The 27,624-nt window shown below is 44.2% G+C and overlaps 1 protein-coding gene across 4 annotated transcripts in view; it reads left to right on the plus strand.

Moving 5' to 3' along the window:
• NCAPH (non-SMC condensin I complex subunit H) overlaps positions 1 to 17,625 on the plus strand; it is a 38,080-nt gene extending 20,455 nt beyond the window's left edge. For 2 of the 4 annotated variants that reach the window (XM_054475821.2, XM_054475820.2), the window contains exons 10-18: positions 2,793 to 2,941; positions 3,892 to 3,998; positions 4,339 to 4,461; positions 8,171 to 8,281; positions 9,573 to 9,755; positions 11,033 to 11,149; positions 12,748 to 12,839; positions 13,204 to 13,279; positions 17,084 to 17,625. In XM_054475821.2, the coding sequence (XP_054331796.1) occupies positions 2,793 to 2,941; positions 3,892 to 3,998; positions 4,339 to 4,461; positions 8,171 to 8,281; positions 9,573 to 9,755; positions 11,033 to 11,149; positions 12,748 to 12,839; positions 13,204 to 13,279; positions 17,084 to 17,143 (1,018 nt within the window). In that variant the 3' untranslated portion in view covers positions 17,144 to 17,625. Of the gene's footprint in view, positions 1 to 2,792; positions 2,942 to 3,891; positions 3,999 to 4,338; positions 4,462 to 8,170; positions 8,282 to 9,572; positions 9,756 to 11,032; positions 11,150 to 12,747; positions 12,840 to 13,203; positions 13,293 to 17,083 lie in introns of all 4 variants that reach the window. The other 2 variants (XM_054475824.2, XM_054475822.2) reach the window with 2 other exon arrangements.
• The last annotated feature ends 9,999 nt before the right edge of the window (positions 17,626 to 27,624 follow it).

Consider the following 27,624-nt stretch of genomic DNA (forward strand, 5'->3'; position numbering starts at 1 on the left):
TTAAATCCCCTCCCCTTGCCACATCGCTGGCCTTTCCTGGGAATTCAGTGAGTGTTTGATCTGGAGTAGATCTGATCTTGCTGTTACTAGCCCTGAGATGTGGGGCAATGTTATCACCTTTTGCGGTCTTTGTTTTCTCATCCCTAAAATGTAAGGTTGGGACCAGGTGATAATAACAATATCTGATATTTATTGAGCTCCTTATTCTTTGTGCAAGATGCTGCACCAGGTGCCTTATGTCTGTTATTTCACATAATTTACATAATATCTAAAATTAATTATTTTATTGCAGCAACCCTATAATTAGGTCCTATTATCCTCATTTTACAGCTGAGGAAACAGGCTCAGAGAGTCTAATGGGGTGGAGCTGGTTGCCACCCAGCACCTTTGACCAGTCCTGCCCACATATAGTGAACTTTGGATGCCCACATATAGTGAGTTTTGGATGGCAGGCTCCAGTCCACACCACCTGAGCATCTCAGTGGGTAGAGGGGGCCAGACATCACGTTACCATCCCCGGGTGATTGTGTTCTGCACCCAGGGTTGAAAACCATTGTACTCTACTGAGAGGTCTTCGGGGGCCTCTGGATGAAGGTGGGGTGGGGCAATGCTGAGTGATAAATACCAGTGTTTTGTAGATGCCTCATGTTATTGGTCTCTGCATGGCAGCACACTGACAACTGCAAGCATAAAAGGTGGAGCTCTGTGCACATGCATTGGTAAGGACTGGTCTGCGAAAGTGCTTGATGTCTAAGAGTGAGCTCCCTCTCTTTGTGCAGCAGCAACAGCAGCCCAAGAACACTTGGAGCCAAGTGTTCTCTGGCCAACCCTTCTGTAGTACCAGCGTACTTATATAAGGCAGTCACTGTGGTTAATGACCTAGTCGGAGGTCAAAGCCCAGAACACAGCCTACTTAATGCATGTGAGAATGAAACATTTGGCTGCATGCTGCCTGATGTGCTGAGCCAGCTGGGAGGAGCCAGTGTTAGGACAGTGGATTGAACCACAGCTAAATTGAAGGAGGGACCCTGTGATATTATGGGGAGGGGATAGAAGAAATACAGAGTTTTCCTGGAGGGACCGGAGATGTTTGAAGTGGGCGGCCTTGAAAAATGGATAAACTATTTTGGACTATAGGTGGATTCATTTAGTTGTTGAGTGGTGAAATTGGGACTGGTAGGATGCCTGTGACATAACATTGTATGTTGAAAGAATTATTGGATTACTACATTTCAAAAATCCTGCAAAGCCTCTGTCCAGCTCCATCACCAGAATCGGGAATGGGAGCCACTCTTCCTAATGGAAGAATATCCATCAGAATGGAGTGGGGATGCTGTTGGAACTTCTTCTCCCTCTGGAGTTCACAGCACAGTGCATTTGTTACTTAATAACATGCTAGATATCAGATTCTGTTACAGCACTAGGCCATACAGACTAGAAATGTGATTTTTTATTGTGTATTTTATTTTTTTAAATTAGGTTTTAATTACACAATTAAAATTTTTTAAAATTCTGTATATAAAGACAAAATCCCCTTTTAAAAGCCTTTTTAGCTTATTCCATATGGCTTATATAAATGGGAATTATAGGTATGCTCAATACAAATACAAGGCCATTCTTCTGAAACTTCTTTGTTACCTTACCTTCAGAGGGCGGTACAGCAGCACCAGCGTCCTTTCTGACATGTCAGAGCCCTTTAGGAGAAAGCTTGTACCTTGTGGAAAGAGTGAAAAATGGCTGGGCATGGTGTAATCCTGACACGCTTGTAATCCTAGCACTTTGGGAGGCTGAGGCAGGAGGATTGCTTGAGGCTAGGAGTTCAAGACCAACCTGACCAACATAGTGAGACCCCATCTCTATTTTTTAAAAGTGTAGAAGGAGTAAAAAACCAAACCGAAACTGCCATGCTGCACTGACCACTTAGACACTTTACACACGGCAAAGAATAAAGCTGGATGACCTAACAGATTATAAGGGGGGCCTCCAAAGCGTTAGAGGAACTAAATAATTAGACAAACTTTTTTTTCACTTTTAGTAGGAACTATAGTGGTATCTTTTGGAGCCCTCATTTACGGAAGGATGGTGACGAATGAGGGATTTGTCATCTTGTGTGGCAAGAAGCATGTGTGTGGAAAGACCCTGAGGCTGGGATTAAGGGACTTGTGTCCAGCTCCCAGCTCCGGCATTTTACTAGCTGTGGATTCTTACCCAAAGGAATTCTCTTTTTTTTTTGAGACGGATTCTCACTCTGTCACCCAGGCTGGAGTGCAGTGGTGTGATCTTGGCTCACTGCAAGCTCCGCCTCCTGGGTTCACGCCATTCTCCTGCCTCAGCCTCCCGAGTAGCTGGGACTACAGGTGCCCGCCACCATGCCTGGCTAATTTTTTGTATTTTTAGTAGAGACGGGGTTTCACTGTGTTAGCCAGGATGGTCTCGATCTCCTGACATCGTGATCCGCCTGCCTCGGCCTCCCAAAGTGCTGGGATTACAAGCGTGAGCCACTGCGCCCAGCCAAAATAATTCTCTTTACTTTTGTCATCTTGTCTCTCAAATTAGGTAGACTAGCATTTTATGGTGCACTTTGAAACTTCCAGAGTGCTTGTATAGATATGATTATATTGTTATAAAATTAAGGGAAGCAAAAGTACTTAAGAAGTAAAAGGAATTATTAATAATGAAGTATTTGTATTGGACTCACAGAAATGCAGCTCGTTTGTGGACATGCTTCATATGTAAATGCAGCATTATAATATATGTATTGTACATGTACAAATATTTCATGTGTGTTACAGGGAAGATATGATTTCCCTTGGGGATGGAGACATCAGGACCATGTGCCCCCTTCTGTCTATGAAACCTGGAGAATATTCTTATTTCAGTCCTCGGACCATGTCGATGTGGGCTGGCCCGGATCACTGGCGCTTTAGGCCTCGACGCAAACGTATGTAATTCTAGGTGGAATTTTAAGAAAAGAAATAGTGTAGATGACCAGCCAGTCAGCAGTTAGCCAAGGAAGAGAAATGCCAGTCACAGCCCTGTTGTGTCTCTTAATAAGCCGAGGAAGCATACAGATGAGCCAGCTTCCTGGTTGGTCAGTTTGCCTGGCCTGGGATGAAGGGACCGTGAAAATGGAAGCCTCTGAGTGAGGAGAGTGAGTACTGGAGTCAGGAGAACTGGGCTCCCAGCCTCACACTGCTCCCTAGTATCCACATGACTTCACTCAGTGGCCACGGGTGGGCATGACCCCTGGGCACTAGAGGGCACACAGGAGCTACTGCACATGTTGGCATTCTGTAGAACTCCAAAGGGCTGTGCTGACCTTATGTGTTTTGCATTGTCTCTTTGAAAGAAAGGGATAAGCATCTGTTGTTTTATGTTTTGTTTTGCTTTTGAGACAGGGTCTCACACTGTTACCCAGGCTGAAGTGCAGTGGTGAATCATGGCTTACTGCAGCCTTGACCTCCTGGGCTTAAGTGTCCTCCCACCTCAGCCTTCTGAGTAGCTGGGACTGCAGGGGCATGCCAGCATGCTCAGTTAATTTTTAAATTTTCCGTAGTGATGGGATCCCGCTTTGTTGCCTAGGCTGGTCTCGACTCCTGGCCTCAAGTGATCCTCCTGCCTTAGCCTCCCAAAGTGTTGGGATTACAGGCATGAGCCACTGCACGTGGCCAAGCATATGTTTCTGATGTGTTTTCTTAGCCAAAACACAAATTAATAAGTTTAGGATGAAAAGAGGGTGTGTGATTGAGCACTCCTACTGTTGTGATGCTCAGACACGATGCTGCCTTGTGGTTTTGATAAGCCTTGATAAGGCTGTCAGCAGATCTTGTGAAATGAGTAAATATTTTAGGCCACAGAAGTGAAGTGCTGACGTCTGTGTTCACTCTGCAGAAGATGCTCCCTCCCAATCAGAAAACAAAAAGAAGAGTACAAAGAAAGATTTTGAAATTGACTTTGAAGATGATATTGACTTTGATGTATATTTTAGGAAAACAAAGGTTTGTACTGAATTTATTAGGATTGTGCTCACTCGTTTTTCCCTTTCAGATGTGATTTTTTAAAATTCCGTATAAATTTAACTGTTAGAGCAAACAGATGGTTTCATTCTTACTTGTTCCCTAAAAAGGCACTATTAAGAAATAGTCCTAAACTCAGTGGCAGAAAGAATCAAATTTAGAATAAAAAGAATAATGCTAGCAAAATCACTTTTTTACATAGAACTGTGAGACTGATGGTAGACTCATGCTGCCCAAACCCTTCCCAAACTGCTTTAAAAAAAATAAGATGTTTTGCCCATTGTTAAAATGCCTAAAACACTTTTTTAAAAAAAATTAATAGGCTGCTACTATTCTGACCAAGTCCACTTTGGAGAACCAGAATTGGAGAGCTACCACCCTTCCTACAGATTTCAACTACGATGTCGACGCTCTGGTCCAGCTTCACCTCAAACCAGGCACCAGGGTAAGCCTATTTCTTGGTTCCTTTAAGCACGCAAGGTATCAAGTGGCTGATAGTATGAGTTAGGCAGTGCCTTTGAGGAAAGGGGAGAACGTGAGGAGCGGTATGTGTTAGCCAAAGCGTGTTGCCAGGAAATCAAATAGACAAGGCAAAGAAAGCTAAAAGGAAAGGCTTATATGATGGACACACAGTAAACACTTGGAAATACTTTACCTGGCAAGAATGCTGGATACTGAAGCCTCCATGCTGAAATTCAGGGGGACAGTGAGTGTAGTCTTTTGGTGAAGTTTCAACAGTTTGTAAGTTATTTCTTGATTCCTTTGCTTTCTCCTTTTTTTTTTTTTTTTTTTTTGACAGAGTTTCGCTCTTGTTGCCCCAGGCTAGAGTGCAATGGCGCAATCTTGGCTCACTGCAACCTCTCCCTCCTGGGTTCAAGCAATTCTCCTGCCTCAGCCTCCCAAGTAACTGGGATTACAGGTGCATGCCACCATGCCCGGTGAATTTTTTGTATTTTTAATAGGGACAGGGTTTTACCATGTTGGCCAGGCTAGTCTCGAACTGCTGACCTCAGGCGATCCACCCGCCTCAGCCTCCCAAAGTGCCGGGATTATAGGTGCCCAGCTGATTCCTTGGCTTTCTCATTGAAGCTGTGGATTTACTCACCAATTGCTTTATACAGTGAGGTTGCCTTACTCATGATCCAAGTCGAAGTGAGCCCAAGGTGACACATGGGCTCACATCCTTGGGAAGTCTCCTAGGGCTCTACAGGCTGCCGGGGCTCCTTCTGAGATTGTCACATGGAGCCTTCTGAATTACCTAGTGTTGCACCCTGATTACTGCCTCCTTCATTTGCGTGAGGCTCTTCTCACATGTCCCTGCTGACAGGGTAAGCAGTGGTTCGTGTAAACCATTCCATTCACATCCTCTGCTTACTTGCATTACTGGTTCTCCTACTCTCATGGAGTGTATTAACACTTTATACTTTCCTCTTTATTTTGCCTGTTTTTCCACAAGATTTTAATGAGATATATATATGTGTGTGTGTGTATATATATATATATATTTTTTTTTTTTCCTGAATTGACTGATATTACACATTCTATTTGTTTTTTGTATTTATTTTTTTTAGAGACAGGGTCTTCTTGCTCTGTTGCCCAGGCCATAGTCCAGTGGTGCAATTGGAGCTCATTGTAACTTTGAACTCCTGGATTCAAGCAGTCCTCCTGCCTCAGCCTCCCAAAGTACAGGGATTACAGGTGTGAGCCGCTACACCTGGCCTCACATTCTATTTTTGTAAACTAATCAAGATATGTTTTTCTTTCTGATCAATATTGTTTACTTCAATAGAAATACTTTTTTTTTAGTCCTAGCTACTTGGGGGCCTGAGGCTATAGTAAGCTATGATCATGCCAGTGCACTCCAGCCTGGGGGACAAAGTGAGGCCTCATCTCAGAAAAGCAGAACAAAAAAAAATTTGTGATTCATGAGAGGGGGTCAAAATATCAACATTAACAGGAGTTTGGAAGAAGTTGATTCTGACTCTTATGGATGATTTTGAGGGCTTCAAGACTTCAGTGGAGGCCAGTCACGATGGCTCACGCCTGTAATCCTAGCACTTTGGGAGGCCAAGGTGGGTGGATCGCTTGAGGCCAGGAGTTTGAGACCAGCCTGGGCAACATGGTGAAACCCCATCTCTACTAAAAATACAAAAATTAGCCAGGCATAGTAGTGCAGGCCTGTAGTCCTGGCTACTCAGGAGGGTGAGGCACGAGAATCATTGGAACCCAAGAGGTGGAGGTTGCAGTGAACTGAGATTACACCACTGCACTCCAGCCTGGGTGACAGAGCAAGACTCTGTCTCAAAAATACTTCAGTGGAGGAAGTCACTGCAGATGTGGTATGCAGATGTGGTGGAAATAGCAAAGAACTAGAATGAGAAATGGAGCCTGATGATGTGACTACATTGGTACGATACCCTGATAAAACTTGAATGGATGAGAAGTTGTTTCTTATGGATGAGCAAAGAACATTTTCTTGAGATGGAATTTACTCCTGGTGAAGATGCTGTGAACATTGTTGAAATGACAAAAGATTTAGAATGTTACATAGTCTTAGTTGATATAGCAGTGGCAGGGTTTGAGAAGATTGACTTTGAATTTGAAAGAAGCTCTGCTATGGGTAAATGCTATCAAACAGCATTGTATGCTTCAGAGAAATCTTTAGTGACAGGAAGAGTTGACTGATGCAGCAAACTTCATTGTTGTCTTATTTTAAGAAATTGTCGCAGCCACCCCATCCTTCAGCAACCACCACCCACCCTGACAGTCAGTAGCCATCAACATTGAGGCAAGACCCTTTAACAGCAAAAATATTACAACTCACTGAAGGCTGATATGATCATTATAATTTTTTAGCAATGAAATATTTTTAATTAAGGTATGTAAATTGTTTTTTAGACATATACTGTTGCACACTTAATAGACTCCAGCATAGTGTAAGCATAACTTTTAAATTTGTGTGACTGGAAGTGCCTGTATTAAACACTGGACATTTGGCTGGGGACACCTGAGAGTGTGCCCAGAGGAGAGTATTCTAAATGAAGAGGCAGTTAGAAGTTGTGTCATATGAAGAACAGTGGAAGAAAATGGGGCGTTTCTTAACTCAAGTATTTATTGTTTAGTAGTAGTTTTGGATTTGTTACAAGCACATTGTGGGTTTATTTGAGTTGTTTTTGAAGCACAGAATTATCTTAAAATATTCAGTGTGCTCTTGTAAACTGTGCACACCTCCAGTCACATTTCTCCTACTTCAGAGATTTATATATCAAGTAGAAATCACTGGTCTAAGGAAGGACCTGCAAATATTTGAAAGACTGTGGTCCGTAGGCACTCCTAAAAGAGGAGCCTCATTCCATGAGGCTCTGGAATACAGAATGAGGATGATGGATGTAATTAGAGGGAAGAGCTGGATGTCTCTCCTTGTTGCCTTGTAGGGAACAGTGGTTTCCACTCAGGAATGAGACAGGCTGTTAATTAAGGTAATGGGTTTTCCTTTTTTTTTTTTTTTTTTTTTAAAAGACAGGGTCTCAGGCTGGAGTGCAGTGGTATGAGTATGGCTCAGTGCAGCCTCAACCCCTGGGCTCAAATGATCCTCCTGCCTCAGCCTCCTGAGTAGCTGAGACCACAGGCACACAGCACCATGCCATCTTTTTTGTAGAGATGGGGTCTCACTGTGTTGCCCAACGCTAGTCTCAAAATTCCTAGGCTCAAGCAGTCCTCCCACCTTAGCCTCTCAAAGTGCTGGGATTACAGGTGTGAGTCACCATGCCTGGCTGGTAATGGGTTTTCTATCAAAATTGTTCAAGTGCAACAAGGTGACTTTCAGAAAGCTGGAGGGTAGATTTTCCAACTTTTGTTTTTAGTGAAGGAACCCTTTTTCAGGTAAAACTGTGCAGAAGGCCTAATTGCCAGTCACACAGAAATAGAGCTGCTCTGGTTTATTTGGGATTGGTAGAGACGCTGAGCCTTGCTACTCCAGGTTTGCACTGTGCAGTGGAAAAGTCTGTTAGACTTAGATGACTTGTGAGGGCCCTTCTGACTCTAAAATTGTATAATTCTAGGAGGAGATTGGGCATAGAAATTAAGATTTACTTCCCTAACCTAGTTCAGTAGCTTTTAACAAAATAGCTTTCTGCATTTATTCTTTCCTTTAGTTACTTAAGATGGCCCAGGGCCATAGGGCAGAGACTGAGCATTATGAAGAAATTGAAGACTATGATTACAACAACCCTAATGATACCTCCAACTTTTGCCCTGGATTACAGGTAAAGGGGGGAAAGGGGCTCTGTCCTCTGTTCTAAGCCAGGGAGTCGTTTTTCTCTGCTTCTCATGTCCCCATTTTATATGGCGGGAGACTGTTGGAAATTTTGAATCCAGTGGAGGTTTTCTGGGTAAAGGGTCTGCCTTCCACCCAGTGCAGGGAGCTGAGCAGAGTCAAGGAAACAGCCTCACCCTTGGCCTGCCTTGCTTCACATCTTACATGCAGGAAGCAAATGGCCACACTCAAGTGAATGTGTTGACATGTGGATGGGTGTTTAGCCTCTGCTACAAAGTACTAATCTTGGCTGTTGTGGGATTTCAAAGGCATATAAACACTTTGTCCTCTTATGAGCTAATATTTTGGCCAGGTAGACAAAACACATGGACATGTGAAGGTGGATCTGGTGTGGCAAAAAATAAGTCTTCAGGGTGTGTCTCAGATGACCAGGTTTCTAGCTCTGAATGTAGTTCTCATATTGCAAGCTTGCTGTGAACTTGTACAAGCCACCCCCCATCTTTAGATCATGGTTTAGACTAAATAATTTCCATATCCCTTCTCTGAGTCTACTGATGAGATGGCTAATACAGGTAACAGAAACTGGAAAAATAGGCTTCATCTGTGTCCCTGTATGTGGAAAGGGGGGAAAGAACTGGAAAAAAAAATGTATTCACCTTATTTTCTTACTTAGGAAGAGAGTTAGGCTGTTATATTTTAGTGAAAATCCAGACTGACCTCTTGACCAGTGCTTCTCAAACTTTAACTTATATACAAATCACCCAGGGAGGCTATTTAAAGACTGATTCCTGACCTGTGTCCCCCCACCCCACCCCCTGCCCGAAGATACTGATACATTCACTCTGGATGTGATCCCAAAAATGACTTTCTCACCTGCTTCTGGGTGGTACGCCTGTTACTGACCAGATGGCCCCAGGAATCTCCTGTGCTTTCCTTGGGTGATATGTGCAGGTCATATCTCCGGTATTTGAGGAATGTTTCTGTGAAATGAAATCCTAAATTAGTTAGAAGCTGAAGGGGGGACATAGTGGCAATTATGATTATTGAATTCCTTTTAACTCCTGCTCAAAAGGTCTTAGGTTGATAACAGACACCTCTCTAATAGGGTTTATGTGAAACAGGATGATAACTAGAGGCACCTAGAAGTTCATCGCAGTGTAACTCACTGAGTGAACTATCAGATGGTCTCTTCTTGCTTTGCAAACACGGAGTCTATTTCAAGGGTGTTTCTAAGCTCCTCTGCAGCTTCCACCAAATTCGAAGAGCTGTTTCTTGCCCAGGCTGCTGACAGTGATGATGAAGATTTGGATGACTTATTTGTGGGACCAGTTGGGAACTCTGACCTCTCACCTTATCCTTGCCATCCACCTAAGACAGCACAACAGAATGGTGACACTCCGGAAGCCCAAGGATTAGACATCACAACATATGGGGAGTCAAACCTGGTAGCTGAGCCTCAGAAGGTACGGATGAAAGAGCTGAGAATTACATTGTTTGCCTGAAATCTATTTAATTGTCTCTTATATGAGAGTCACGTCAATCTGAGCTTGATTTCTTTTCTTCTCAATTTTAACCTGTTGCTCTCCAAGTTTTAAATAGGGTTGTGGGAGTGAGCTGATGCTAATTAGGTTTGTGTGGAACTGACCATCTCTCCAAAGACCTTGATAAGACATGTAACTAGGGAGGAACTGGTCACCCAAATAAGGCATATGAATGAAGGCTGCAGGCAGAGAATATAAATTTATATGCTAATTCAGCAAGGCTATCTAGCTGTATGGCTCTGAAAAATCTTGGCCAAATTCAGTTTGTATTAAATTATCATGTATTAAACATTTATCTCTTCCATACCAGGTGGCAGGCTTTATGCTTGCCTTTATATTTGATTCATTTATCTCTTTTCCACTGGAATTCCAGTTAGCCTTAATGTAGATTGCACTTGATTGAAAAGAAATTAGATTTGATATGAGAGACTCTTATTTTAGTGTCCAAAGAGAGCTCTGGGCTGGGCGTGGTGGCTCACGCCTGTAATCCCAGCATTTTGGGAGGCCAAGGCAGGCAGATCACCTGGGGTCAAGAATTTGAGGCCGGGCGCGGTGGCTCACGCCTGTAATCCCAGCACTTTGGGAGGCCAAGGCGGGCAGATCACGATGTCAGAGTTCGAGACCAGCCTGGCCAACATGGTGAAACCCCGTCTTTAATAAAAATACAAAAATTAGCTGGGCATGGTGGCAGGTGCCTGTAATCCCAGCTATTCTAGAGGCTGAGGCAGGAGAGTCATTTGAACCCGGGAGGCAGAGGTTGCAGTAAGCTGAGATCGTGCTATTGCACTTCAGCCTGGGCAACAGGTAGAGACTCCGTCTCAAAAAAAAAAAAAAAAAAAGAGTTTGAGACCAGCGTGGCCAAAATGGTGAGATACCATCTCTACTAAAAATACAAAAATTAGCCGGGTGCCTGTAATCCCAGCTCCTTGGGAGGCTGAGGCCGGAGAATCGCTTGAACCCAGGAGGCGGAGGTTGCAGTGAGCTGAGATTGCACCATTGCAATCCAGCCTGGGTGACAAGAGCGAAACTCCGTCTCAAAAAAAAAAAAAAAATACAAACAAAAAAAACAGAGCTCTGTGTCTCCTTGGTTGAAACTGGATTCCTTCTTTAGTTGAACTCCAGACCTTTGTTTTTACAGTGAATTATGGTAAAAGTTTCTTTATTCTGCTTAGTTTTACTTTGTCATATACCTATTTCAGGTAAATAAAATTGAAATTCACTATGCCAAGACTGCCAAAAAGATGGACATGAAGAAGCTGAAGCAGAGCATGTGGAGTCTGCTGACAGCGCTCTCCGGAAAGGAGGCAGATGCAGAGGTCAGATGCTCTGCCTGTTCTCTAGGTGCCCAGCATGCGGGAGGGGAGTGGTTGATGTCTACAGCTGAAGACACCTCGATTTGGGCAATGCCTCCAATACAGAAATGTTTGTTCAAAAATACAAGGAGCTGGGCATGGTGGCTCACACGTGTAATCCCAGCATTTTGGGAGGCTGAAGTGGGAGGATCACTTGAGCCCAGGAGTTTGAGGTTACAGTGAGCTATGATATGATCGTACCACTGCACTCCAGTCTGGGCAACAGAGAGAGATCCTGTATCTTGAAAAAGAAAACAAAAATAAAAGGAAGACATCATGCTTCTAAGAGAGAAATGAACCAAGTATACAAATAGGCAGGTCACACAGACTGTGATACAAATAGCAAACTAGTGTGTAAGGTGTGATTCAGCCTTGCTGGTAATCAAAAAAGACAAATGAAACAATCTTGATGCTACTTTAAAACAGCAGCAATTTTAGTAATTAAACTGTTTTCCATTACTGAGGAGGAAAATTTGGAGTACTTATTCACTGCTGGTAGTAATTTAAGTTGCTATATGCTATGAAATGTTTAAACCTTTTGATCTAATAATTCTGATTTCAGGAATGTATTCTCAGTAGGAAGATAGTGGAAAAGTAATTATTATACTGTCAGATTCTACTTCTCCTTCAGAACAAGCTGAAACCTTGATTAACTTGGTCCACCTCAGTGAAAGGAAGTCTCAGTTAATTAGAATCCTTCTCTCTTTCTGACTCCTTCTGCTCAGGTAATATTCTGAGTTTAGATCTTCTGTAGCTGAGAAATGAAAACTCGTAAGTTGATTGAGGGCCCTGAGCTGGGTATCAGAGAAAGCTCTTCAGTCATATTTGTAAAGTTTTATCAACTAGAACAGAATGGGATGCAAGTGTGTGTCTTTGTCTTAAGTGGAAAGTTTGAGTTTACTTTTAAATATGAATTTTGTGCTGCCCTTAGCAGTGTAGTCCAGTTGGAGCTATAAATAATCATGGCTTTGGCTAGGCACAGTGGCTCATGTCTGTAATCCCAGCACTTTGGGAGGCCGAGGTGGGTGGATCATGAGGTCAGGTGTTCAATACAAGCCTGGCCAACATGGTGAAACCCCATCTCTACTACAAAATACAAAAAATTAGCTGGGCGTGGTGGTGGGCGCCTGTAATCCCAGCTACTTGGGAGGCTGAGGCAGGAGAATTGCCTAAACCCGGGAGGTGGAGCTTGCAGTGAGCCAAGATTGCACCACTGCACTCCAGCCTGGTGACAGAGCGAGACTCCATCTCAAAAAAAAAAAAACATGGCTTTTTATTACTGCTTTGTTTTCTTGTTTGTTTTCGGGGCACCCTAGGACACCTTTTGCAGTGTGTCCTTTACCAGGGTGATGCTGGCTATTGACATCCATGTTCACCACAATGTCATTAGAGCAGAGCTGAGGCACTGGTTCCCTTCGTATATCCTTTTTCTTCAAAATAACTAAAAAATTTGTTTTCATTTCATTTAGGTATAGACTTTTTGGTGATACAACTTTATTTTTGTTGCCCTTTCAAAAGTGCACTAGCCCTAACTGTCCGATGTATAAATGTACTTCTGTTAGGCAAACCACAGGGAAGCTGGAAAAGAAGGGGCCCTGGCAGAAGTGGCTGACGAGAAGATGCTCAGCAGGCTCACGAAGGACCTGCAGAGGAGGTGCGGGCCGGCAGGCGTGGGGGCTTTGTTGGGGCTCACCTTCTCTCTGAGCTGTCCGCGTGGCGGGCCTTCCACACACAACCTGTTTCCTATGACACTTATAGTGGCTGTTCTGTTTTCTCTCTGTGTTGATAGATAATACAGACCAACTTTAAAAAAGGCGTTTTTCTGTGTCAGTGGTCAGAGTGTAACAGGAGATATTTTATCTCAAATAAGAAACTAGAAAAATCTGCTTATAAAATGCATCTGAAAGATTTGTTTCTCATTAGTTTAGTCATTGCATGTGTGTATTATTCATCCTTGATGAACAAGCTTTTGTTCTAACAGTTGGCAGTGACCTAAATACTTGCTCCTTTCTTTCCAGCCTGCCCCCCGTCATGGCTCAGAACCTCTCCATACCTCTGGCTTTTGCCTGTCTCCTACATTTAGCCAATGAAAAGGTAGGTAATTAAGGTAAGCATGGGAGTATTAGAGTATTCCCTGTTTATGTCAACTCATTTAGCTTTGTATTTGATCTTTCATGGGCTAACATAGGATTTCTTAAATACAGTGAATTATGTAGTACCTTCAACCCAAATGATTAGCCAGGCATCTAGAAGTAACTTAGGAAAAAGCCATCAGGTTTGATTAGCAATGAAAATAGCACAGAGGACCCAAATAGTAAGATTTTAGATGATGGAATTGTGATCGGTGAGTTCCCCAACCTAAGAACACAATGTGCTTTTACGTCACTGGGTGTCAAAGACTTTAAAGGCCAAAGCCTAGTAGTACCAAAGTCAAGACATATGGGAGACATGGCAGAGAGAAGAGGAGAGAGATGAGGATGAAAAGAAAACAGTTGCAGAAAGAGAAGAGTACTAAAATACGGAGGTAACAGTCAGAAAAGTCGAGCTGTGTGTCACAAGGAAGGAGAATCCTGAAGTGCCAGCTGGGTCAGCGTGGCAGACTCCTGTGCCAGGCCAGCCAACAGCTGCATAGCCATGGGACAGCTGTGGAAAGAGCAGAGGAGGGTACCCATCTTCTCAGGAGCCGAGTGGTACTACCCAGGGATACCACAGAGAGGGCAGCCAGCAGCAAGCCCACACATTTGAGCATCGCTGAACACTTGGTATCCATTAGGGTCCCCAGCCAGCTGATGCACAGCCCAGCCTTTGGCACCTGCAGTGGAGGGCTATGGGCTGGGCCATGGCGTGTGCGGCAAGCACCATCCTGGGGCTGGGGCACCATGGCCATGGTGTGCACCAACACTGTCAACTCTCCAGGAGGAGGGGGTGGGCACTGGAGTGCAGTTACTGTCTGAACGCCGAAGTGTGGTTTTGGAGGGTGATTACGGGAATGGAATGGTAGCAAAAATGGGGTGCTGGTGGAAGCATCCAGGATTTCCTACATGCCAACATGTGACCTCTGGCCTCCTAATGAAATCAGGAGCAGTGAGGATTGGCTCCATTTTCCAGGTCTGACTCTGCTTTGGAGAGAAGTTGCCCTGGCCTGTGTGGCACAGCCATCAGCCAATCCCAATGACCTACCACTGGAAGTCAGAGACCAATTTTTCTCTTGTCAATACCTTGCTTAGCCCACAACCTCATGAAGAAGAAGAAACTGTCCAGTTAGCAGAAGCTAGTTTTGATTCTGGGTGGGGAACAGGTGTAGAAGAGCCACTGGGCCAGGACCAAGTGCTGTATGTATCCAACTACTGTGCTGACCATTGGGCTTGTAACCACCAGTCTGGGTGTTCAAACCTGAGGCCTAAGCAAAAGAGCCCAGTGTAGTTCCCAAGAAGGAATGATTGTGCATCAGAGCCCTTGGGAATGGTTTTAACCCAGGAATGCTGAACTTGCATGGCTGCTGTTGGGGGGCAGTAAGGCGGTGACCAGTGACTGCGGAGAGAGGACATGCCCTGTTCACAAGCCTGTGAAGGCAGACATGCCTGTGGTTATGGGAGGTGGTATAGTTCCTATACCTGACACATCCTAAAGCATCTGATGTCACATGCAAACTATATGAAGAGAGAATGACTAAGAAAATAAAAAATTAAAAAATATATTATTATCGTTGTTCTGACAAGAAATCTACAAGTGGCTCTGCTGAGGAGACACCATCTGAGGTGGGTGGTGTGCAGGCCATCCATCTCTGACTTGAGAAGTGTTGGGGGAGGCCTGGAATCTCATTTGCACACCATCCTGGTGGAAATAGGTGCTGGTGACTCTCCCACATGGGTGCTGGTCTCCTAGCACACCAGGCTCCTAGGCTGGCCTCCAAAGCTCAGAAAACCTTCTGAGTCCAATTTAAGAGTGTTACTGCTTTCACTCATCAGCCCCAGCCTGAAGGTCAGAGTGCTTCTCTGGGTTGTGTGTCTCCACAGAAACCTGACTTGAGAGAGCGGCTTCATGGCCCTCACTTGTTTCTTAAGGAGTCAGGCCAGGCCAACACTGCTAAGAAATATTAGTGATTCTGTGGCTTCACTGAGGTCGTGCTGCTCCGACTGCAGCTCTGCACCCCTGCTCTCAGTGGCAGCCCAGACTTCTTCATTTTGCTGTGATCAAGTCTCTTTTTAAGGGTCCCAGAGCTCTTGGTGTTTGAAGAATGGGGGGTGGCTACAGCCCATGACTTGTTGGGCTGAGCACCAAGGCCATTACTGGGGCCTGGCTTTGGGCTGTTTGAGAAAACTGGGCTTGTAACATTAGCCACAACAGTTACCGTGATAATCTACAGGGATCTGTGATAACTCAGAGCTTAGAGCCACCAAGAGAAATATTTTCAATGCTTCACAGCAGAACTTGACCTCCTCTTGGACTTCTTTCTCTCCATCTTTCACTCCCGTCTGGAGTCTGTTCCTCCACCACTGTGATAACAATCTCCCCTCACATAGCCAGGCAGTGTGTGGGGCGTAGGAGCCGGTGATGGACGTGAGGCCCTCTGCCTTCATGGCGCTGCATGTTAGCAGTGTGCGACTACCAGAACCTGAGCTGCAGAAAACCCGCGAGGTGTGACTTGAGCGCTCTGTCTTTAGTGGCAAGGAAAGGTGTGAGTGGCTTTTGAGCCCTGGCACATCCCATCTGCCTCCAATGCAGAGCCAGGGCAGGCTGGTTGTGGTGAAGTTCGTCAGGAAAGGTGTCTCACAGCTGCTTAGTCCTGAGGGAAACACTGCCTGGGGTTGGGGAAGAGCTGGGAGGTAGGTAGGGAAAGACCTGTGCAGAGACTGGCAGGAGGGCACTGCTGTCAGGAACTAATGGAGGGATGGGGCAGTGGGGTAGTTGAGGGGTGCCTGGAGGAGGTGTGCATGGACGGGGTTAATACAGTAGTCCCCCTGTTTCCAGGGATGGGGCAGTGGGGCAGTTGGGGGTGCCTGGAGGAGGCATGCATGGTTGGGGTTAACACAGTAGCCCCCTGTTTCCACAATTTCACTTTCCATGGTTTCAGTGATCCACAGTCACCCATGGTCTGAAAATACTAAGTGGAAATCCAGAAATAAACAGTTCATAAGTTTTAAGTTGCAACTGTTCTGAGTAGTGTGATGAAATGTCACCATGTCCCGCTCCATCCTGCCCCAGATCTGAACCGTCCCTGTGTCCACCAGATCCACACTGCAGACATGGCTCTCCCATTAGTCACTTGGTAGCCATCTCAGTTCCCAGGTCGACTGTTGTGGTACTGCAGTGCTTGTGTTCCATTCCCTCTTATTTGACTTAATTTTTCTATTTTATCATTAGTTATTGTTAATCTCTTACTGTGCCTAATTTATAAATGAAACTTGATCATAAGTATGTATGTATAGGAAAAAACAAGGTATGTTTGTGTATACATATATATGAAAATCATATATGTGTATTTGATTTGGTACTATATGAGTTCAGGCATCCACCGGGGGCCTTGGAACACCCCTCGAGGATAAGGGGGGACGACTGACTATATGTATGTGTTGTGGCTCCTGATGTGACCTCCCATCTGCCTCCATTAGCATCTTCAGGGCAGACGGCTCAGCTCTTAGGCCCTTTATAGGGGGTGGGTTGCAGGAACCAGAGCCAGAGAAGGATTTCTTTTTGCTTTTTTACCTAAGTCATTTTGTTATAACAAGGATTGGGGATCAGTTTTTTCATGCAAATTATACTTAACTATGAAACAGTTTTTCTTATAACCATGGGACAAACTTCTTTGTAGTCACTACCTTGTGACTGTGATTGGAATTTATGATTTTTTTTATTCTCAGTATACCAAAGTCCATGCATGTTTTGGTCTTCCCTCAGAATCTAAAACTGGAAGGAACAGAGGACCTCTCTGATGTTCTTGTGAGACAAAGAGATTGAGTTCACTATGGAGAAGTCAGCAGCAGGAGGCCCATCACTTACTCAGTTGCCAGGACATCTCCAGTCTGGGTGGAAGAAGATGCCATGGGCTTATACCCAGGCTGTAGCCAACTACCAACGTGCCTGTTTATTTGTTGCTCTTTCCTTCTCTCCGTCATAGTCTGGGTGCCAGCGCCCTGAAGCTCTGTGCTCGACTGATTAAACTTTACTGCCCTATGGTGAGCATCTAGGAGAGGGGAGGGCAGAGGGGGTGAGGGTACTATTCTGGATTGAGAAAACCTATATCCATTCTTTATATCAATGTATAGTTTTAGTCTCCTAAATTGATCTGTTATTTTCCAAACTATTCTCCTGTAGAAGATTTTCCAGTGGGCACTTAATGTTGCCCTTGAAGAACTTACTAATCCATCCATGTACATAAAATACATCATATGTACACTTATAAATGTATATAGAATGCTCAAAAATAAAATTCTTAATAATATAACTGGCAAAATATTTGAGTGTTCACTAGATGAGTATCAGACCTAGTCCTTACCCTTGAGGGGGATGCAGTCCTGGTAGTTATCCAGGATACCCACATGTCAGTATAAGGCAGAAGATGCCTAAGGGCCAAGATGGTTTGCGTCGGAGGAGAATGGAAGAGAGAGATCACTGACTGGACATTCAGATGCAAGACTGGGTCCTGCTTAAATCCCAGGATTCTGCTGGAGGGAGCTGATAGTGATACTTGTCCCTTCTGTCCATTGCTTCGTGTAGCCTTTTCAGCATCCCTAGGAGAAACTTACTATTGTGACTCTCATGTTGGAGGAGGAAACAGACACCCAAGGTAGAGGAACTTGCAAAAGGGCAGCCGGCAAACTGTCAGGGGTGGCCTGAGCCTGGCAATCTGCCTCCAGAGTCTGCTCTCAGCCATTGTGCTATGTGCTACCTGGATGGGTCATACAGGCTCAGCAGTGGGTGGAGAGCAGTACTCAGATTTGTCCATCTCCACGGAATGCAGCACACCCACAAATGTACAAGTTCTTCCCCTAACCTCAGAGGAATAGGGGAATTAACTTTGCTTGCAATTTGAAACAATATTATAGATGTTGATCCAAGTAGTTCTGTTACTGGCTGGTCCTGGATCTCTGCCAGAACACCCGTCATCATTGACTGGCTAAATAGAGATCTTGGATATAGGCCAGAAGCAGTGAAGTATATAATTGGAAATTGCTCCTGATAATAACTTGCTTCTTAGCCAAAAACCACACAAAACAAAAATAATCCCCTCCCCACAGGAATATGCTTTCCAAATTGTGTCCAAAACATTACCTGCTCTGTTGTATTGAGAGAGTTAGAGACTTAAGAGCATGCTTAGAAAAAGCAGTGGTGCCACAGGTGAGAATCCACACTCTGTCTTGCTGGGGCTGAAGCCTCCATCACTTTCCCAGGCCAGGTTAGTGCTGGGCTTCTTGCTCTCCTATTCCTGAGAGTAGAACTGGCTAAGCCCATTCCTTCCCTCAGTCAGCCCCACTTCTCTATAGTGGGTCCTGAGGGGGGGAGCTGAATTACCAGTAAAACTAGAAAGATTGGGACCAAGTGCAGTGGCCCACACCTGTAAATCCTAGTGCTTTGAAAGGAAGAGGCAGGAGGATTGCTTGAAGTCAGGAGTTCAAGACCAACCTGGGCAAAATAGATCCCCATCTTTAAAAAAAAGTTTAAAAATTAGCCAGGCACGGAGGTGTGTGTCTGTAATCCCAGCTACTCAGAAGGCTGAGGTGGGATAATCACTTGAGCCCAGGAGTTTGAGGCTGCAGTGAGCTATGATCACACTACTGCATTCCAGCCAGGTCAACAGAGTCAGATCCTATCTCTTAAAAACAAACAAAAAACTGGTGAGTTCAGTACCAACTTCTACAATGAAATCCCCTTCCCCCCACAACCCTGCTTCTCCTAAGTTTCCCTCATTACATGGTTGCTGTGGGCTATGTGTGCTGTGGTCTGAATGTTTGTGTCTAAAATTCATATGTTGAAATCCCCTAGTATGTTGGTATTAAGAGGTGGGGCCTTTGGGAGGTGATTAGGTTATGAGGGCAGATCCCTCATGAATGGGATTAGTGCTCTTATAAAAGAGGCCTGAGGAAGCTTGTTCGTTCCTCTTGCCCTTCTGCCGTGTAAGGATGCAATGAGAAGGCACCATCTGTGAGCAAGGAGCCCCTCACCAGACACCAGATCTGCTGGCGCCTTGATCTTGGACTTCTCAGCCTCTAGAACTGTGAACAATAAATCTATTGTTTATAAATTAAGCAGTCTAAGTCATTTTGTTATAGCAGCCCAAATTGACTAAGACAGTGGGTATGCAAGATAAGTTTATTTTATATAAAATACTTTGGGAAGTAGGTGTTCCAGGACTGGTGTGACAGTTCCATGAAATTATGAAAGACTGGGGATCCTTCCAGCTCATCCGTCTGTTTCAGTGTGGCTGCTGGAATCCAGCCATCACATCCATAGTCTAAGCAACAGGATGAAGGACTGGGGGAAAAGAGAACTGCTGCTCCCTGTTAAATCGGTTTCTTGGGGGTTGATATGAATATTTGCCACCTCAGGGTGCCACAAAGGTCCCCACCAGCAAGAAGGCTCCCACCAGATGTGGACTCAACCTGGGACTTCGCAGCCTCCATAACTGTAATAAATTCCTTTGTCAGTTACCCAGTTTCAGGTATTCTGTTATAGGTAACAGAAAACAAACTAATACAAGTGGTAATGTGTCCAGCTAAAAATTTGGGTTCTGTTAAGGTTAAAAGAAAATTTGAGGTAGCTAGCAGTATCTGCCTCAGATGCTGAGAAGCCTCCTGAGATAAGAGCATATACCATGTCCATAACTGAAGTTTTAACATTCTCTGCCAAACAGAACCAGAGTTGAAGGGCAGGAGAATTTGCAAGATAGAATTTGCAGTTTGCAAGAGAGAATTGCAGTTTGCAAGAGAGAATTGCAATTTGCAAGAGAGAATTATGGGGCCCTGAGAGAGAATACATCCAAAGGAAGAGGGAACCAGGCATTACAAATTGAATTGAACAAGGACAGATATCTGAAGGGGGTTTGTAGTTCCCAGTAAAGTATGGTACAGCTAGGTTCACTTCCGTGGCCAGACCACCCTATAGTGTGTGATCCCCCTGGGGAGCAAGAGGCTGCAGGTAACACTTTGGTGCCCTAGCAGTTCTGCTGTGGTGCAACTATAGCGGATCACAGGCAGAGTGGGGCGTTGTTCCCCTTCTTAGCACAGGATACTGGGCCATTTCAACACCACAAGGATTTGCAGCATCTGTGGCAACCAGTTTGGTGTCCTGCATTCATGGTGGCTGAAGCCAAGCTGCTCAGCACTGAGGCAGCAAGCCATGATCTAGGTCTGCGAGTAGAATTCTCAGTTTTGGTTCATTTAAAAATGTTTTTTGGGGGAAGTGGGGATCGTTCATGGGTACCAAATAAAAAAAATGAATAAGACCTACTATTTGATAGCACAATAGGGTGACTATAGTCAATAATAACAATTGTATATTTTAAAATAATGTAATTGAAAAGAGTAAATGCCTGAGGGGATGGATACCCCATTCTCTGTGATGCGCTTATTTCACATTGCATGCCTGTATCAAAATATCTCATGTACCCCATAAATATATGCACCTACTACGTACCCACAACAATTTAAAAAATAAGAAATTTTTAAAAATTGTCTTTATTTTGCCTTCCTTTTTTTTTTTTTTTTTGAGATGGAGTCTCGCTCTGTCTCCCAGGCTGCAGTGCAGTGGTGCAGTCTCAGCTCACTGCAAGCTCTGCCTCCCAGGTTCATGCCATTTTCCTGCCTCAGCCTCCCAAGTAGCTGGGACTACAGGCGCCTGCCACCACACCTGGCTAATTTTTTTGTATTTTTAGTAGAGACAGGGTTTCACCGTGTTAGCCAGGATGGTCTCGATCTCCTGACCTCGTGATCTGCCCGCCTCGGCCTCCCAAAGTGCTGGGATTACAGGCTGCCTTCATTTTTGAAGGATAGCTTTACTGGATGTAGAATGCTTGGTTGATAGGTTTTTTCCTTTGGCATTTGACTGTCTTCCAATGTCTTCTGGCTTCCATAGTTTCTGAAGAAAGGTAGGCATATACTCATCACTATTCCTTTGTATGTAATTGCTGTTTTTTTTTTCTCAGACTGCTTTCAAGATCTTTTCTATATCTTTGGCTTTCATCAGTTTAACTATCACATATCTAGGGGTAATTCTCTTTGTGTTTATTTACTTAGGATTTCCTGAGCTTCTTAGATCAGAAAATTAATACAGTGAGTTCTCATGGTAGCCATGTTCTATAAAGTCTCCGCAAGCACAGAATTAGCAAATGCTGAACCATTGCTCCTAGGTGACATACAGGGTTAGCTTCCTGTGAGCCTCTGGTCAAAACATTTTCATCAACTGGTTAACACATAACCTTGTTTTATGTCTGCTCCTATTTAAAGACATTTAATATATCTTACAAATTACAGGCAGTATTTATTAAAATAAAACACTAGCCAAGAAGGATTTAACATTTTCCTGACCGTGGGTAACATGACTGCAAATTTATTTGGCTTCTATCCTCACAAGAGTACTGTCCACTTAAAAAAAAAATCATCTCATGAATCCACAAATTTAGCTGCTTTTTCGTTCCATCCCATAGCTACATCATACACTGTAGATGTCATAATACTTTAGCATTTTCTAGAATGGCTTCATGTAGTATAGACTGGCGAATTTCCTCCTTTGTACTGTACTGTTGGTTCATTAACATTGAACTCATAGCTAACAGCACTTTGAATCATGCCTGAATGAAGCTTATGTAACACACCTTTCATCACAACCTTCTTGCACTTAGCAGTACTTAAATGGGTGATCTACCCACCTCGGCCTCCCAGAGTGCTGGGATTACAGGCGTGGGCCACTGCTCCTAGCCTGGACTACTTCATATTACCCCACAGAGCTTGGAGTTTCTATTTTTGCATATATGTGACAACTTTATTGAGATATTATTCATATATCATACAATTCACCCATTTAAAGCCAGCACTTCAGCAGTACACTTAGGAGCCATTTTAATCAGCAAAATCACCAACAAAAAGAACCAAAATGGCTGGGCATGGTGACTCACGCCTGTAATCCCAACACTTTCCGAGGCTGAGGTGGGCAGATCACTTGAGCCCAGGAGTTCAAGACCAGCCTGGGCAACATGGCAAAACCCTGTCTCTACAAAAAAATACAAAAATTTGCTGAGTGTAGTGGTGTTGTGCTTGTGGTCCCAGCTACTCACAGGGCTGAGGTGGGAGAATCATTTGAGCCCAGGAAGTCAAGGCTGCAGTGAGCCATGGTCGCACCACTATACTCCAGCCTGGGTGACAGAGTGAGAGACCTCATCTCAAAAAACAAAAAAACACCAAAATGTGAAAAATATGCCACTAAAGAGACCCCAAAAGGCCACTTGTTTACAGTATGAAAGCTGAAACAAGAAGGCAGAGTGTCGCCTTGTTCAGCCTCAGATGGGAATATGTACGTTGGGCAACTCAAAGTTATTGCCACTCTACGTACATTCACAAATATCTGAAATGGCTGTGAGTTGATTTGGGGGTTACAAATTTTAGCAAATAGGTGAGTTTGCAAATATGGAACCCGTGAATAACAAGGATTGACTATTTTCCACCAAATTTTGGAAGATTTCAGCCATTAGTATTTTTTTCTTCCTCTTTCTACCCTCTCCTGCTGTTCAGTTACATGTATACTGGACAACTTCATTTTTTAAAATTTTATTTTATTTTATTTTATTTTAAGACAGAGTCTCACTCTGTCACCCCAGGCTGGAGGGCAGTGGTGCGATCTCAGCTCACTGCAACCTCCACCTCCTGGGTTCAAGCGATTCTCCTGCCTCAGCCTCCAGAGTAGCTGGGATTACAGGTATGCTCTACCATGCCCAGCTAATTTTCGTATTTTTAGTACAGATGGGGTTTCACCATATATTGGTCAGGCTAGTCTCGAACTCCTGACCTCAAGTGATCTACCCACCTCAGCCTCCCAAAGTTCTGGGATTACAGGCTTGAGCCACTGCTGCCAGCCTGGACTACTTCATATTACCCCACAGATCTTGGAGTTTCTATTTTTGCATGTATGTGACAAATTTATTTATATATTATTCATATACAATTCACCCATTTAAAGTATATGATTCTGTGGTTTTTAGTATATTCACAGGGTTATGCAACTATCACCAACTATCACCAAAATTATTTTTTTTAAATTTATCTTTGTTATGGGGGGAGGGGGTCTCCCTATGTTGCCCAGGCTGGTCTCAATCCTCGTGCTTTCAGCCTCCTGAAATGTGGGGACTCCAGATGGGAGCCACTGTGCCCGGCCCCCTGTGCCTGGCCCCCAAATCAATTTTTTTTTTCTTTTTTTTTTTTTTTGAGACACAGTCTTGCTCTGTTGCCAGGCTGGAGTGCAGTGGTGCAATCTCGGCTCACTGTAACCTCTGCCTCCCAGGTTCAAGCGATTCTCCTGTCTCAGCCTCCGAAGTAGTTGGGACTACAGGCACGTGCCACCACACCCAGCTAATTTTTGTATTTTTAGTAGAGACAGGGTTTCACCATGTTGGCCAGGATGGTCTTGATCTCTTGAGCTCGTGATCCGACCACCTCAGCCTCCCAAAGTGCTGGGATTACAGGTGTGAGCCACTGCGCCTGGCCCCAAATCAATTTTAGAGCATGTTCATCACCCCCTACAAGAAACTCTGTATCCCCTGGCCCCCTTCTCCTCATACACAGGCAACCACTAACCTACTTTCTGTCTCTAGAGATTTGACTCATCTGGACATTTCATTAAATGGAATCATAATACAATATGTGATATTTTGTGGCTGGCTTCTTTCACTTAGCATAATGTTTTCAAGATTCATCCATGTTGTAGCACGTTTTGGTACTTCATTCCTTTTTATGACCAAATAGTACAACATCTCGTGGTGCTGTAGTTTGGATAGAGACTGTTTGGCCCCACTGTGTCTCATGTTGAAATTTGATCCCTGGTGTTGGAGGTGGGGCCTGGTGGGAGGTGTTTGGATCATGGGGTCAGATTCCTCATGAATGGCTTGGTGCCATCATTACAGTAATGAGTGAGTTAGTTCCCATGAGAGCTGGTTGTTAAAAGAGCCTGGTACCTCCCTCCTCTTTCTCTTGCTTCTGTGCTCGCGCCATGTGATCTCTGCACACAGCAGCTCCCCTTCATCTTCCGGCATGAGTGGAAGCAGCCTGAGGCCTCACTAGAAGCAGATGCTGGCGCCATGCTTCCTTTACAGCCAGCAGAAATGTGGGCCAAGTAAACCTCTTTCCTTTATAAGTTACCCAGCCTCAGGTGTTCCTTTATAGCAACACAAATGACTCAGATATATGGATAGACCACATTTTGTTTATCTGTCCATTCATTGCTGAACTTGAGTTGTTTCTACTTTTTTTGGCTATTGCAAATAATGTGCTATAAAATTAACGCACAAATTGTGTGGATTTTTTTCAATTCGTTTGTATACATAATCAGGAATGGAATGTTCGGGTCATATGGTAACTAAGTTTAATCTTCTGAAGAATTGCTAAGCTATTTTTGAAAGCAGCTGCCCCATTTTACATTCCTACCAGAAGTTCCCATTTCACCACATCCTTGCCAATACTTGCTACTGTCCACATTTTTTTTTTTTTTATTATGGCCATCCTAGTGGGTGTGAAGTGGCATCTTATTATGGTTTTGATATGCATTTCCCTGAAGACTAATATATACTCATTTTTCTTTAATATTTTTCTTTCTGTTGTTCAGATTAGATAATTTCCATTAATTTCTCTTTAATTCACCGATTCCTGTCTCTGCCATCTTCAATCTGCTCTTGAGCTCTGATATTGTTTGAATGTTTGTGTCCCCAGCAAAATTCATATGTTCAAACCTAATCCCCAGTGCAATAGCATTAAGAGGTGGGGACTTGGCCAGGTGCAGTGGCTCACGCCTATAATCCCAGCACTTTGGGAGGCTGAGGCGGGCAGATCACGAGGACAGGAGATTGAGACCGTCCTGGCTAACACAGTGAAACCCCATCTCTACTAAAAATACAAAAAAAAAAAAAAAATTAGCCTGGCGTGGTGGCACCTGTAGTCCTAGCTACTCGGGAGGCTGAGGCAGGAGAATGGTGTGAACCTGGAGGCGGAGCATGCAGTGAGCCAAGATTGCACCACTGCACTCCAGCCTGGGCGACAAAGCGAGACTCTGTCTCAAAAAAAAAAAAAAAAAGAGGTGGGGACTTTAAGCAGTATTTAGGTCATAAGGGTGGAGCCCTCATGAATGGGTTCAAGGCCCTTATAAAAGAGGCCTGAGGGAGCTTGTTTGCCTCTTCCACCATGTGAGGTTGCAGCAAGAAGGAACAATCTATGAAGTAGAGAGTGGGCCCTCACCAGACACCCAATCTGCTGGTGCCTTGCTCTCAGACTTCCCAGCCTCTAGAACTGCAATACATTCTACTGCAATATATGTCTGTTCTTTAGAAGCTTACCCAGTCTATAGAATTTGGTTACAGCAACCCAAACAGAATGAGACAAGCCTATATAGCACAATTTTTATTTCAATTAAATAGTTTTCAGCTATAGGATTTCCTTTTTGTTTTTTTAGACAGAGTCTTGCTCTGTTGCCCAGGTTGTAGTGCGGTGATGCAATCTCAGCTCACTGCAACCTCCACCTCCCAGTTTCAAGTGATTCTCCTGCCTCAGCCTCCCAAGTAGCTGGGGTTACAGGCACACACCATCACGCCCAGCTAATTTTTGTATTTTTAGTAGAGACGAGGTTTTGCCATGTTGGCCAGGCTGGTCTCAAACTCTTGACCTCAAGTGATCTGCCCACCCCGGCCTCCCAAAGTGCTGGAATTACAGGCCTGAGCCACCTCGTCCAGCCTTTTTTTTTTTTTAATGTAGAGACAGGGTCTTGCTCTGTTAGCTAGGTTGGAGTGCAATTGTGTGACCATAGCTCATCAAACTCCTGGGCCCAAGCAATACTCCTGCCTCAGTCTTCCTAGGAGCTACAGGAAGTAGGATTACAGGCATGTGCCACCACACCTGGCTAATTTTTTTTTGTAGAAACAGGGTTTCAGTATGTTGCCCAGGCTGGTCTTGAACTCCTAGGCTCAAGGGATCCTCCTGCCTTGGCCTCCCAAAGCTCTGGAATTACAGGCATGAGCCACCATGCCCAACCTAGGATTTCTATTTTTATTTTTATTTATGTATTTATTTTTCTGAGACAGATTCTGGTTCTGTCACCCAGGCCAGAGTGCAGTGGCATGATCTTGACTCACTACAACCTCTGCCTCCCAGGTTCAATCAATTCTCCTGCCTCAGCCTCCCAAGAAGCTGGGATTATGGATGTGCACCACACCTGGCTAATTTTTGTATTTTTAGTAGAGATGGGGTTTTGCCATGTTGGCCAGGCTGGTCTCAAACTCCCGACCTCAGATGATCTGCTCACCTCAGCCTCCCAAAGTACTGGGATTACATTTTTATTTATTTTTTATTTTATTTTATTTATTTATTTATTTATTTTATGTTTTTTTTTTTTTTTTTTTTTTTTTTTTTTGAGACAGAGTCTCTGTCGCCCAGGCTGGAGTGCAGTGGCGCGATCTCGGCTCACTGCAAGCTCTGCCTCCCGGGTTCACGCCATTCTCCTGCCTCAGCCTCTCCGAGTAGCTGGGACTACAGGCGCCCACCACCACGCCCGGCTAATTTTTTTTTGTATTTTTAGTAGAGACGGAGTTTCACCGTGGTCTCGATCTCCTGACCTCATCATCCGCCCGCCTCGGCCTCCCAAAGTGCTGGGACTACAAGCATGAGCCACCGCGCCCGGCCTTTTTTTTATTGTTTTTATTTTTATTTTGAGATTCTCCATTTCTTCATTGATTGTATATTTTCCTTCAATTATTTAAACATATTTATAATAGCTACTCGGAACTCTTTGCTAAATCAAACATCTGGGCCCGCATAGCATCAATTTCTATTTGCCCCTTTTCCTGAATAGAGACCACATTTTCCTGTTTCTTTGCATGTTTAGTAACTTTTGGTTGAACATTGGATATTGTAGATACAATGTTATAGTGACTTTGGATTCTGTCATGTTCTTCTAAAGATGCTTGGATTTTTATTCCAGTAAGCAGTTAATTGTCTGGATTCAATCTGCAAACTTCACATCCCTCACAGTGTAGTTATTGATATCTGTTCTTTTTGTGACCCGCTATTGCTTTAAGCCTGATCCCACAGGTCTTTCCTCTGCCTGCCAGATTCGGTGGCTAGCCAAGTATTTGGGCAGACATGGGGTTCATTGTGGCTGTGACTTCCTTGCTTCTAGGGATTCCCCTAATTTCCAGCCGCTCTGCCTGCTGTGTGCTCTGTCCTTAACTTCAGCTTTTTGAAACCCAAGAT

Source organism: Pongo pygmaeus, chromosome 12 (assembly GCF_028885625.2).
Source record: "Pongo pygmaeus isolate AG05252 chromosome 12, NHGRI_mPonPyg2-v2.0_pri, whole genome shotgun sequence".
Lineage (NCBI taxonomy): Eukaryota > Metazoa > Chordata > Mammalia > Primates > Hominidae > Pongo > Pongo pygmaeus.